At 29.7% G+C, this 15,185-nt stretch overlaps 1 protein-coding gene across 7 annotated transcripts in view; it reads right to left on the bottom strand.

The window, feature by feature from the left end:
- LOC131852591 (sodium bicarbonate cotransporter 3) overlaps window positions 1–15,185 on the bottom strand; it is a 42,273-nt gene that overhangs the window by 12,960 nt on the left and 14,128 nt on the right. For all 7 annotated transcript variants that reach the window (XM_059203271.1, XM_059203272.1, XM_059203276.1 and 4 more), the window contains exon 2: window positions 4,595–4,695. In XM_059203271.1, the coding sequence (XP_059059254.1) occupies window positions 4,595–4,685 (91 nt within the window). In that variant the 5' untranslated portion in view covers window positions 4,686–4,695. The remainder of the gene's footprint in view (window positions 1–4,594; window positions 4,696–15,185) is intronic.

Below are 15,185 nucleotides of genomic sequence, written 5' to 3'. Positions count from 1 at the left end.
TGCTGCGTCAATTTTATGTATCACTATCTGTACCGTCTAGCTCGGACATCTATATAAGTTTAGTAGAACTTATAAGAAGCTCAACTGGAGCATTTTTCCCTTAATTACTAATGGAAGAATTATTTTCGGTTGACAAATATTATCATTTACGTATTAAAAATATGCACTGTTTAGTCAACATAATATCTATATAAATATTAAGAACTTTACTGATTGTCCTGACTGTCGGATCTCTCAATGCATAGTCGAAACTGGTGATGCCAGGAACTTGGAATATTGGATTTATTCCTTGTACGAGAAAGGCTGAATGCCTTCGAATACCGGATGCAAATGGAATTTCTGAAATTCTGACGAAAACAGGTTCTAATTTTATTAGTTATTTTTTTACTCTAACAGAAATTCTTATGAATTATGAATTCTTATGAGAAACGAATTAAATATTTATAAAGACTATACGTATCTTTATATAGTATAGCTATTTAATATTATCTTATCTGTGGTGTACCTTAGATAGATAGACTGTGAATAATTTATGTGTTTGACTAAATTACTTGTATTTTACCGTTCAATTCCGCTTGCAATGCCGCTGTTTAATATCCTATTAACTAATTATACTGATAAGCCTGTGTTGTTCTTTGTAAAGTTTTTATTTCGAATATTTTTTTTTCTGATATGTATTGATCCTCCTATGAGATGTACCATCATCATGAATAGGAGACATTATAAGTTGTATTCGTCACCTAAGGATTACTCTTCTATCATTCCATATAGTAATAAGGATAATGGTAGGTATCATGGGATTCGCCATTGGTTTCCTTAAATACTTTTTTCCGAGTATATATTTGTTTCTTGTTTACTTTACGAAATCCTTGAAATGAAAAGCAATGATGACAAATTGTATTCATTCTCTATCACCTGAATGATAAACTAATATTCATAGAATACGGCAACTAATCATTATTAGTTATACCTGGCTAAAAGGCGTAATAAAGACGGGATAGTATAACAGTTCAGATGAGTAATAACTCAATTACTGGAACTTTATCACTAACTTCAAGAGGGCTCGGAACATAGAGCGAATAAAGCCTTTGTTAGACGATATTAGGTTTGGTAAAACAGTTAATTCGTTGTCTTTTGAGAATGATCGAATTAGTGACACAAACAAAGCTTATTTGGATTTTACGCGAAATCTATTGGAAATGCTGAATATTAATATTACTAGTGCTCAGTACCTGATTTCTCTTCTTTAGACTTAATTAGCCAACAAACATAACTTTGTTTGTATTGTATACATATATTAACATAATATATAACTTTGAAATAATGTACCTTCTAAATATTCAAAGAATTTTGTGACTCTGGAATTAATTTTTGTCATAACAAAATTCGTGTGTTCCCTTAAATATTTAATGTGAAAATTAGTTTGATTTGATAATTTTCACCGGCCAATAGCAATGTAAATCGGTATACTACGTATGATTTGGAATGAGCAGGATTAAATAGATATACACACGAATGGTGGTGTTGGATGTAAAAACAGATCAGCGGGCACACTATGTGAAATCGGCCCCCATTTGGTTATATGTGCACGATGCGATCCAGATCAGCTCCGTGATCGATTCCCCTCTCCAATTCAAATGGGGACCGAAATTATGACGACTTGAGCCGAGGTTTGAACTCCTAGCGGCGCTCTCAGACTAAAGTCGTATTTATCAGGCACTCGCCCCCTATTGCCTGGTGAAGCTGTAAAGGCCCGCTGCAGCCAACAGCAAAGGTATTCCGAAAAAAAAAAACAAACCTGTAGGCGTATTAGGATACTATCTATCTTGGTAACCTTCTACAAAGTATAAGCAAAAAGTAAGATATGTAGAAGATAAAATTACTTACAGTAAATGTCGAACTTTTCCATAGTATCTTATTTATCGCAAAAGAGCATTAAGTAAGGATCTTTGGATATTCCCATAGGAATCGGAGTTTCTCTCGCAGAGTTACTCATTTTTCTTGGGATATGAGTTTTTGCGGGTGACACTGTGTTAAACATGTAGCCATATAATATATTATGTCCATACTAATTTTGTGAATGGGCATGATTATTTTTTTTGTATACTTGTTTATAATGGATAGATAAATTCTAAATATACTCGACTGACTGACTTTAGACTTTTAAACTTTGACTAGATAGCCACTTTATCTGACTACTAATTCATACAATTATATATCTGTTACAAAAAATCGATTAATTATCTATCGTCAAAAGTCGTATATTTATCACTAAATGCTTTTGTATCGAATTAACTGATATTCACGACAAATACTATCAACATTAGTATGTAGAGCCTGTAATTAAATGCATGATACTAAATGAGGCTGGTTTGTATACCAGTGGAAGCTTACTTCATTAGCAGCTGAAATACGATTACTCGTTTCAGTTAATTAAGATCCAATGGCCTATAAAATGGAGGTCATCGAGCAAATTCAATGGATTGTGAAGATCTAAAGACATACATAAGTACATTATGCACATTTATTCACATGAATCTTTAGATAGTGCTGTGTTAATTGTCCAGGTTTATTAAAAAAAAGAAGATATAAAGAAAATTGCAAAATAAAAAATTTCTTGATTGGTTTCTACAAAATTAAATAAGAGATACATACAGATGTTTATAGATGGATAGCACAAGAACCATATTTCCTTGACATAAAAAATGACTACTAGACAAGTCTTTGTGATCATAATAATATTGTTAAAACCTCATAATGACAATGGCTTTGGAACTCTATCTCTATCTACACATCCCATAAATAAGAAAATAATATAATATTTTGAATGATTTTAATAAATTGTATTTTAACATCTTATTCAACTAAGGCTAAGTAATTGTGGATATTAACAAGTTATTATGTTATATAGTAGATGTTACACATATACTCGGTATCAATATAAGCTTAAAATAATTTATAAAGACCAAATCTTTTTGATACAGATAACAGAATAGCAATTAGCTGTCTGTGAAATTTTTTAGTCATTGAGATATTAAGAATAATAAATGTTTTGGGGTAATATATTTACTATAAAATATTTATTGTACATAACATAAGTCTAAGAAATACAATAGTAGACTTATTGGTGTATCTATTTCAAAATTAAATAAGAGATACATTGAGATGTTTATAGATGGAATCAATAAGAAAGTCGAGTTTTACAAAGACTTAAACTACGTAAGTACAGATATATACGTTTCATTTTGTAAACATACAATATTGTACCAAATAGGTGTTATTAACGTTAACAATGCCTGTACCAATATATAACTATTTTTATTAGGATCATCATACACAAAGTTATAATAAAATACATGTAAAATTTATAAATTCCGTGCTAATATTTTGAAATGATATGTTTTAATAAATTTATATTTTTAAGAAAAAATATTTATGTCAAAAAGGCTAAGTACATTTGAATTTAAACTGTAACAAGTTTTTATATTATATAGTAGATGTTACACATGTCCAATTTATAAAATATTAATTAATTTATAAAGTTTTGTGACCAAAAGTCTTTTTCGTTTTTTGATGTCGAAATTTGTTGAGCAAAGATTTTGCATAAAATTTTGTTTGCAATGAAGCATATTGAGCTGGTGCAGAAAGCTTTTTGATGAGTCAAAAAAAATTGAGATATTAAGAATAATAAATGAAGAGCGTTGGGCGACCATATATTTACGAAGCTCATAAAATAAAGATTTATTGATAAACCGTCGATTAACGATTAGAGACCTCTGAAATATCAATAGGCTAGTCAATACCATTTTAAAGGATGTTTTGTGCTCAAACTGTATCTATTACCAAAAACATTGAATCAAAAAAGGCGTCGCGTTGAATTGTGTGAAACGATGAGACTATCAGGACAAGATGAAACAATATTAGAGACGAGACGAGTTTTACCCCGAAACAACTGATCAATCGAGCGAACATCGTGCCAAAGGAGAGCTACCAAAAAAATCGCGTCAAAGTCGCAAATATATACGTTTTTTTCATTATTGTAAACATACGAATATTCCACGTACCAAATCAACAAGGAATATTATTTAAACGTCATGCAATTGCGTAACGTATCAATATATAAGGCTATTTTTAAAGACAATTAGGTTTTTATCATCGATAATGCACCTGTTAAAGTTATAAATATCTTTTTAAATACATGTATAATGTATTTATAAATTCCGTGCTGTTCTATGTTTGAGCGCCGAATAGTTATATGTTCTTCTATCCTAATGTTATTACTTTATTAAGAAAAAACTATGATAAAAATAAATAAGGATATACATTTAATAAATTTAATAAAAACTACGGCTACCTGTGAGAAAGTGATGACTATGATTACAGATATTACATATATTCGTGACTTATTGCCCTTCCTGTATACTAAGATATCTTGCATTTATATCCAGGAATTTCACTATAATACCTATCTCTCCCTAGAAACTAAAATAAATATTGTATAATATATAATGAATGAAAGAAATTAATATGTATGGAAAGTTATTAGACATTTTATTGTCCTTAATCGGGTTGTCGTCATTCCATCTTTACTCACCTTCAAAATCCTGTTCAGTGTAATCATGGTGAGTATGTTTTCTTGCCGCGGGATCTGTTGGCGCTTCATCATCATCAGCTCTCGTCTCCATTGTAGACCACCTATAACAGAAAGGTTTCTAATTTTAGAATACCCTTAAGATGTACCTCAGTGCTAACTGTAGTGGGCCATTAATGTCAATTAAAAGTTCTCGGACTATATAATAAAATGTGTAATCAGATAAAAATAAAAATCTATCCTCTTACTACATTATTGTAAAATTATTATTAATAATTACCCAAATATATTAATTTACGATGAAACCGAAAAACATATAATTGTGTACATATAACAGAACTACATAAATTAAACAGAAACCCAACAGACAGTTTTAATTATATCATAACTAAAACCATATATATTCCTAACATACAAATGCATATGTACATACACACATACACAAACTCATTATATATGTATGTTTCTTTTATAATTTAATTTAAATCTTCACACAAAATTCTTCATTACACAAAATTTTATTTACTGCTCTCTTTTCTTAAAAGATACTATAGAGGTCGTTCAACTACAGACGCAGGTGCAGAGTTGCTTAGACACGTATTTGCTGCATGGGAAACTAAAATGGATGCGATAGGTGTTTTTTGTGACCTTTCTAAGGCTTTTGACTGCGTTGATCATAATACATTGCTAAAAAACTTGCTTTTTATGGCGTCAAAGACAATGCTTTAAATTTAATAAAATCTTATCTATCTGATAGAATACAGAAAGTGAAGGTTAGCAACGCTACGTCTGACCGGTCACTTGTGCAAATGGGTGTACCTCAAGGATCTATTCTCGGTCCATTTTTATTCCTAGTTTACATTAATGATCTCCCATATGCCATGCAGGATAGATGCGGCATAGTATTATTTGCAGACGATACTTCATTGATTTTTAAAGTTAATAGAATGACTAATAATTATGACGATGTAAATGGTGCTTTGCGGCGTCTCCTGCACTGTTTTACAACTAACAATCTTATGTTAAACGCTAAAAAAACAAAATGTGTTAATTTCTCTCTGTCTAAAAGTTTTAATACTAATTGCAATATTAAATTAAATGACGAATCTCTCGAATTTATAGAATCTACTGTCTTTCTAGGAATCACACTAGATAATAAAACACAATGGGGAGCACAAATTCAAAGCCTTGCAGCGAAACTAAGTTCAGCAGCTTTTGCCGTGCGTAAGGTTAGACAGTAGATTTCAGAGTAGTCTATTTTAGTTATTTTCATAGTTTACTCTCTTATGGAATATTACTATGGGGAAAAGCGGCAGATATTAAAAATATATTCATATTACAAAAACGTGCCGTTCGAGCGATCGTGACTCATTAAGAGAGAAATTCAAAGAGGCAAATATTCTCACCGTTGCTTCTCAATTTATATATTCGAATATCCTATATGTTCATAAAAATCTTGACTTATTTCCAAAAAACAGCAATATTCATAATATTAATACAAGATTTAAAGACAAACTTGCTGTCCCCAAGTATCGTTTAGAAAAAGTTAATAGGTCTTTTATGGGAATAGGTATAAAAATTTACAATAAGATACCAAAGGATATGTTGGAATTACCCTTAAATAAATTCAAAACATCTGTTAAATCATATTTACTGAGCAAAGCCTATTACTCACTAAACGATTACTTGAATGACGAGTGTGCATGGCAATAGTTGTTCATGCACTGAATTTTCATTTAATGTTAGACATATATATAAATATACATTGTAAATAAACTGGCTTTAAAAAAAAAAAGTAATTCAATTGAGTTTCTTGCCAGTTCTTCTCAATTGGATCTATATACCGAACTGGACGGTAGGGAAAAAAATAAAATTATAATGTAAAAATTTGACGTTCATAAGCGGCTAAAATGTCCTACATGAATAAATGATTTTTGAATTTTGAATTTTGAATTTTTTTTTAATATACTCGAGAAAAAAAAACGTAAATCTTCAGCATTTATACCAACCATGGTGGAAAGACATAACATCTATACCACAACGATTCCCTACCTACATTTCTTACCTTCCCTACATTTGTTACGACGTATAAAAATAATCTAATTGTACTGGAATTTATTTATTTTAGTATTGTAATCTATATACTGAATACTACGTATCTATTTATATATTGATGTCAAGATGACATTAATTTTGTGGACTTTTGAGATAAGAAAGCCTTTCTTCAGTAAAATGTCCATCGTTGCTTTGTTTTCAATCTTTTGTTTCAGGTGTAGTATATTTTCTTCTATTGATCCGTATCTGCGTTATATTTGACACAATTTTTTTTTATTATGCATAATATTTTTCGTACAGCCCATCCGACTGTCCTGTTTAATATTTTCTCTAAGATCATGCACGGAAAAAGCGACTTTAATCGGATTACTAAGAATGACTCAAAAACTACTAGTCAAATCTTGCTCATTTATACAGAACCATATACGAAGCATCAGCTTTCAAATAAAAGAGGAATATTGAAAATCGTTTTGTCTAGAAAAAAATCCGAAGTAATATTCCGAATAACACATAAAAAATCCAGTCAAATTGTAAACTCTTTTTAAACACCAAAAAGGAGGTTTTTTGATGTCGGTTGACAAAATGATAATTATAATAGAAGTAGTAATGCTTTAAAATAAATATTATAGGTAGGGTCTTCAGAAAGGAAGGTACTAAACAATATCTATTTTCAATGCCGGGTGCAGGTTAAAAAGTATTAAATGAAATACATGGTTCTTAGTAATAGTATGTAATATGTCATCTGTAGTAATAATAAATTAGTATTACAGCTAACTCGTCTTGGGAATTAGTATCGATTCAGTTGTTTATCTAATATTGTCACGGTTCATGGATCTGTTTAGATACATATATATCATATTATCCATATTATGTTATATGTTTACTTGATATCAAGTATTATTGTACAAAAACAGGTTATCAATATTTTTCAGATCATATTAATATTCAATTTATATAATTTATCCCTATTACGATGATTCTGTGTTCGCTAGAAGGCCTATATAATTGATAAAAGTTTTATTTTAATTTACTACTATTCATGGTTAATAGTTTCTTATGTCTCATGGTTTTCGATGAATTTAGTTTTCACTAACATATTTTTTTTATTTGGTTTATCATTTCTTTATATTAAACTATTTTATGATAACTGAATAGTTTAAGATCTTATTTTAAAAGACCTTCAGTATGTTTTTGATTCGTGAATATTTGTGAACATAATCAACAATTATCCATAGATTTTTTTATTGCAATGAATAATAAACTGTTAACTTTATACATTTCGTATTGCAATGTAATTACTGTCGCTATTTTGAGATTAAACAAATTGTAATTAGTGAAATACTTCAATTGAACAAAACGTAATCGCCCACTAAGTCACCCCACAAATCCTATCAGCATTAATCAAGTAGCGGGCGTAGTTAAATTAATTGAATCAATGCTGAACAAATTTGTAATTTGGTTGTTATATTTTAGTAGTGTCTCGGAGCTTTCCATATTAAAATATAAACTAATGAAGGCCGATTTTGAACGCGATGAACCAATGTACACGACACTAGTTCATCGCTATCTATTATTTGATTTATGAATTAAATAATCACATTGTCTTAAAAATATTTACAATATTTATTATTGCCTTCTTTTGGATGTACCTATATTTTCCAACTTTCTATGGACTTTATATTAACCCATATTTAATAACATATTCTAGCGAAAATTGTCTTTGAAAATCTAGAGAAAATTCATTGTAATTCCTCCTACAATTTATATTTGAAACATTAATTCACAAAGAGACAAAGTAATATCAAATAAAACTTAATTATAAAATAACAAAAGTTAATAAAGTATCATATAGATTATTAGTTCCTTGTGTATCTTTAAACAAGGAAAGCTTCAAATAAACTCTTATTGAAGCCATTGTGGTAGTATAAGTAATTTCCTCTCGTTGTTGGGAGAGGCCTGCGCCCTACAGTGAGACGTAAATGGGTCGGTACAGATATATCAATCTTCCCACTAGATTATTTCACTTTTGCTGGCTAGATATACGTGGGGTATACATACATAGTAGGTTGCTTTTCTTTAAACTATCATTACATAGTATAAAACAAAGTCGCTGTCGCTGTCTGTCCGTCCCTATGTATGCTTAAATATTTAAAACTACGCGACGGATTTTGATGCGTTTTTTTAATGGATAGTGTGTTTCAAGAGGAAGGGTTATATATATAATACATATACCCCTGTGCGAAGCAGGGGCAAGAAGCTAGTTTACAATAAATACTTATCCTTTCTAAGTACAACCTCTATAATCGTACGTACTCTAGTTTTCTCTCATTTTATATAATCTCATGATTACATGCTAACTCCTGACCTCTGCATTGAATACTACAGAAATTACTGCATAAAGGCATTACAGTTTAGATCTTCGGATTGGCCATTCGTGAGTAACTGCTTACCAACAGGTGGAACGTCAGCATGTTTTCCAGACTAGTAACATAAAAAACTACGAAGTTTCAGTTGTTAAGCATTGTCTTAATTTCCGATGTTTGCGGTTTCAATCCCCGCACAATACAAATATTTATATACAGGAGTATGTGTTTGTATTGGTGTAGTAGTTTCTATTTATATTATGTGTCTTTTGTTATCAGATATTTAAGTTCAGTTTCTTTAGTTTGGGATTAAATGTTACGTTGAGTTGTTCATAACTATTAACGGATGTAAATTTCAAACAACAAACAAAGTCATTTGTCTGGCTGTCTCTATCTCTGCTACCTCTAGCACCAACCACCTTGCTTTTTAAGTTATGTTTTGGTTCAAAAGATAAGTAATAGCAGTGAAATTACACGATTTTAATTCACAGGAATAACAATGCATGACGACGGATATTACTTTCTATAAAGTGGTTTACCTATCAGCTTGTTTGCCATTCCATAAAAAATATAGTTATTTCATTGTATGAATATTTTTAAATTCAGTCGGTTTAAAATCTAGGTTAATACCGATTTATGGCTATGAGTTGCGAGGCCACACATTGGCAGGTGTCGTGTAGGACTCACTATAGGCTTCATTGGGTACTCACTGATACACATAGCGTGGATCTGACATAGTACGTGATAACTTACTTTGTTATTATGATTACTTGTTTTCTGAACGTAATTGTAGTTCTCTCACAAGTATTTCTTTATTATTATGAAATGGACCTTTGTCGTGTGTATGTAATGAAGATCGTATTCTTATTATCTTCATTTACCATTCGTTGTATTATTATCGAATATTGGCGACCGACCGCCATATATTGTTTTGATATTTTTATTGTTTTTAAATTAATATTTTTAGAAGAGTTCTTTTTTTAATTTTATGTTATTTGATATACTTCACTTTATTGTATTATTCTTTCATTGTCTTTAGATAGTTGGCATTGTATTCCAATATATTATATTATCATAAACTATGTGTTTCATCATTTAGACACCCGTACAGTCCACCGATCCATTACTTCTAATAAAAAAATAAGTTTGTTTATCGTGGCTAAAATAAAATAATTTAAAACATTTGTATAACAGATCTAGTAACTAAATTGTAGGCTTATATATAATAAATTTTATTTTAAAAATGTTTAATTCATTTTGTAACTAAACTTCTAAACTTTTAACAGATAGATTACTAAAAGCAGGCGCAATATTAAACTTGAATGTTATTTGTGTAGGAGGATAAGTATTACGAATTTGAAACTTACAATGTCTTGTTGGAACTTTTTACGACAAAATAAATAACTAGAAAGTTATATTGACAGGAAATTATTAAAGTTGGAAACATTACCAAAACATGATGATGAGATAATTGATATGTACGACATGAAATACTGTCGTGCATTATGAAAGCACTTCAATTGCCCTTTGTTCAGTATACGCCTATTTCTTCTTTAATTGAAATGGCTTCCACCAATCCAGGTCGTTCCTACTAAAACAGTATTTACGTACTTTCCTATATTGAGGTGTATTTTAATTTAACTTATATCTTATTATATTTTATGTATTGTAGACATCTGACAGAGCAGGTGGTAATTCACAAAATTCTCTCTTACAAATTCCTCTTGAATCTGTTACTTTTTTAACAATTAACACATCGCCATATATCTCACAATAAGCAGAGCTTGTGTTATTTTGTAAATAGATACGTAATATACATAGAATACATTCAGACCAGTATAAACAATTATACTCATGAACACAAATGTTTGAACCGTGGGAGGAACCGAATCCACGACCATTGAATGTAAAGCAGTGTGCGAAACCGCTAGACCACCGAGACCGTCAAATTTAGATGTTTAATACTTTCAAAATTACTATTTATACTTATTATTAATTATTAATCTTAGTCCTCTGGAATATCAACGCATGAGTGTCACATGATGACGTGATATACGTAGATCTTTTTATATATACAGGAGCCGATTTAATTTTACCATTTTAATTACATAAAAAAAAGAAACATATTACTCTTAAAAAGCGAGATTAGATTTGAATAATACATAATACAAAATAAGTTTAGGTTCTACATTATTTCAGTGTTACGCAAAATTTTTATGTTCAGGGTTCAGGGTCTTTATTTAATATAAAAACTCAATGTTTATTCAATATTTTTATATTTAAGTGATTAAAGTTATCAGTATTATTACAATTTACACGCATACACAATTTAAGACCATTATAATATATACGCAGATGTTTTGGTAAATAATGAATGAAATTGTACCTTTATTTATTTTTTTTGTAATGAGAAATGTGAGTTTGCTTAACTGAGTGTAGGCAATCAACATTTGGAGCGATTGTTGATTAGGGCGCTCTCTATTCTTCCAATATGTTGAACACTATCTATACACTAATTAGTGTTCAACTAGTGAACATGAGTCGGAGATACACATTTTGCAGAATATCGCCCATTATTACTAGAAATAGTATATATATGTATTTTATAACGATTAAGATAAAGGAAAGATAATGCGAAAATATTTTTATATACTTAAGAAATCCAGATTATGATTTCCAAAGCAATAGCCTCGAGGGTTATTGCAAAAAAATGGAACGGAAAATACGAGAAATTGTTTAGTATCATATTAAATAGAACAAGCTTTAACACAAGTAGCAATCGTTTTTCGTCACAATTTCTCTTTGATGTTGAGAGATTTACATGAAATAAGTTACGGACTTCAATCTCGTCAATCTACGTTCAAAGATAATTCGATAGTACCATCGCCATCGTAAATTGATTTTAAATAAATAGGTAATACATAAATAACGTGTCAGTGCTGACATTTTTCTCTTTGTATTTTATGATGTCAGTACAATACAGAAGTTATTATTGAATGTAAATTTGATAGGTATCTGTATTCTTGAAAAGAGAAAGTATTTCATTTAACGATGGGGATGTAGATATCAAAATACTTATATTTTGATATCTACATCCTCAAATATTAATATTTTTTAGTATAACATTTGACATTAAAATTACAATAGCATCTGCACTTGATCGTTGGTTGCTGGAATGATTTCCGCGAGGTACAAGCATTTTTATTCATGTGTAGAATATTTTCTCTGGGTGTTGGCTATGTAAAAATATATATTTAACTATCTAATCTGTAAATTTTTATAATCTGTTAATTTAGTGCCCATGTGTAATTTGTCCAGTGTTATTATATGGCATGTATATAAATTTATTAGTATCTAAAAGTACATCTCAAGATCATCGCACAGATAAAAATGGGCGATATTATAACCAATAGCGCTATCTTCCAGGCAATCTTCACATTTATCTTTTTTAAGCTGATTTATGGCAGGGTGTAATTTATTACTTAACTATCGATTCGTCCCGGCTTCGCCCAGGTGCATATTTGAATTTCTCGGCTTGTTCTATAACATGCATGTATTATACATATAAAGCTTTCTCTTTAATCATTCTATCTTTTGCTCAAAACTGTATTAAAATACGTTGCGTAATTTAAAAGATATTATCGAACAGACAGCTGAAGTATGTAATATTATGTTATCTGTGGCTGAAGCAACTTCATACTATACATATGTAAATATAATATGCTATGTACCTAAACATAATTATGAGGAGATATAATTAACTACTAAGGTTTAGGACTGTATCTAGGAATAACTATTGTGTATTAATAAACACATCATAAACTTTACTCAAGTATTGTTGTGAAGATGTAGGTTGGCAGATCAATAACCAAATGTTCTGTGCTACATTTATATCCAATCTATTATGTATTTAGAATATAGGTCACAGCCAGAACTGTTAACTGAAAATTAATTAATTATGTCTATAGATAGCGTCACGGCTTAGTGGTTTATTGCCCTGATTTATAAGCAAATTATTGAATAGTTCGAATCTGGCTAATTCTATAAAATGTCTATCAACTTATATTTCTATCTGAATTCTCTTTATTTACATTATTAACTGAATTTTGTGTATAGAACTAAATTCGTATAATATAAGTGAAATAGAATTGAATAGGAAAACTTAAATTTAACCACTTTATAATAGTCTAAGACTACTATTTTCTTACTCTACCGCTCATTTGGAAAGCTGTTTCATCACAAGAAGAATGATCAAGAAACTTTTGAGTTTGACTTTTAAATAATTATTGTAACTTTACATTTTTATGATGAAATGTGTGAATACAAACTAGTTAACTATCCATATATCCACTAGCCAACTAGCACTAATTCATTAGAGTCAGAATATTAAATACACAACTAACTGATTAAGTAATTAAGTAGGAGTGAATCAGTTGTAGTGATTAATAACCAGTATAAATATAAAAGTTCCTACTTATGTGGGGATAAGTAGGAAATATTTTTTTATATATTTATTTTATATCCTGTTCGAATTTTTTACAGGTATGTGTTTTGTGAAGTGGAATAAAGAAATGATCTTATGCATTCGAATAATTCTTAATTGGATTATGATATCTTGTTATCAAACAGAAAGTGTTGCTTCATTGAGGGCATTGAAATGATTCGGATGATAATTTTAAGGAATATTATTTAAGTGAAATTAGTTAGTAGTTACAAAACTTAGAATTTGTTTACATCTAAAAGTAAAGATCTAGATAAAGTAAAGATCTATGATTATCTACATATATACTGATGGCTGAAGGATCAGACGGATGGCTGGCTCATCCGTCATACTTGTGTGTGGACTGGTTTGTTCAGATTACGACAACTGATTATAATTTTTGCGTTTGCATATGCTGGTGGTCACTCTATTCGCACAAATTTGAATTTATAATAAATCTGTATTATTGTAAACATACAACATGTACAACATTTATTTGAAAAGAATACGAGTTGAGTTTCTTGTCTGTTCTTCTCATCTCGAAATCATTCCGAACTGACGGTAGATTTGACATATCATCAGAGTCCTAGACCTACATGAATAAAGATATTGTGAATTTTAATTCAAATCAAATTTCATAAAAATTCAGGCTCAGGCCTTTAGTGTTAAAACACTAACAGACAGACAGAGGGACAGACATACACACTGTTGCATGTTTTATTTATAAATGTTAATGTGATGTTGATTGCCATTTTTGTTTTTGTGTTTGTGTGTTTATTATAGATTTTTATAATAAAATAAATTTTATATATTAAGAATTAAAATCTTTACTAAATAACTAGACAGTGTTATCCAACGCACTCAATTTTTCATGGATTTCGCAGGCGAAGCCGTGTTGAACAACTTGTAATATTATATTAGGTATTTCTCGTTGTCAGCTTGGTTGCGCAAAGGTTATTGTGAGAACCGCAAAGGGTAAACCTATAGATAAAAATAGGCTGTATTAGGCCAGACATGTTATTAAATATTAATTTTGATAATAGCACTTATCTGAATCCGAATAAAATTAAATGGGAAAAGTTTCAGTTTCATTGCTTGTTATAATTATTACCTAGAAATTTATTAAAATAAAAGAGGTATTTTTTACCCTCATAATTACCTAAAAATATATGTATTCACATTCCTTTTATGGTTTTAACTGTGCATCTACTAATTATTATTCATCACATTATTTGTTGATCCTTACAAAAATGTATGTAGGTATATGTATGGCTACCATTACAATACAAGATGAAACCGATTATTATATTTCGTAGAAAATTAATTAAAAATTACTTATTTCAATAAATTAATAATTCATCAATCATATAATATGGTATATTAAATTTACAGGGACAACAATTTACAAAGAAAACAAAATTTTGAATAAACAATTGGTAAAGTGAAAAACGGATATCTTTTTGCAATAGTAATTGAATAATAGTAACATTATGTAATATTATCTTATTTGTGGTAACATTAAACAATTTAAGTAAACTCTGTCTCAAATAAAAAGTATCAAATAAATTTCAATTTATTATATCGCGGTGGTCTAGAGATTGAGTGCTTTTCTTTTGATAGTCGCGGGTTTATTCCGCACACTGGACAAACTTTCATGAGTTTGTCCAGTGTGCGGAAGTGTGTGTAGATTGTTTGG

This window comes from Achroia grisella, unplaced genomic scaffold (assembly GCF_030625045.1).
Source record: "Achroia grisella isolate CSIRO2021 unplaced genomic scaffold, CSIRO_AGI_Agris_v1 utg856, whole genome shotgun sequence".
NCBI classification, from domain to species: domain Eukaryota; kingdom Metazoa; phylum Arthropoda; class Insecta; order Lepidoptera; family Pyralidae; genus Achroia; species Achroia grisella.
The sequence above is the reverse complement of the archived record's forward strand: the minus strand, read 5'-3'. Positions and strand labels throughout refer to the sequence as shown.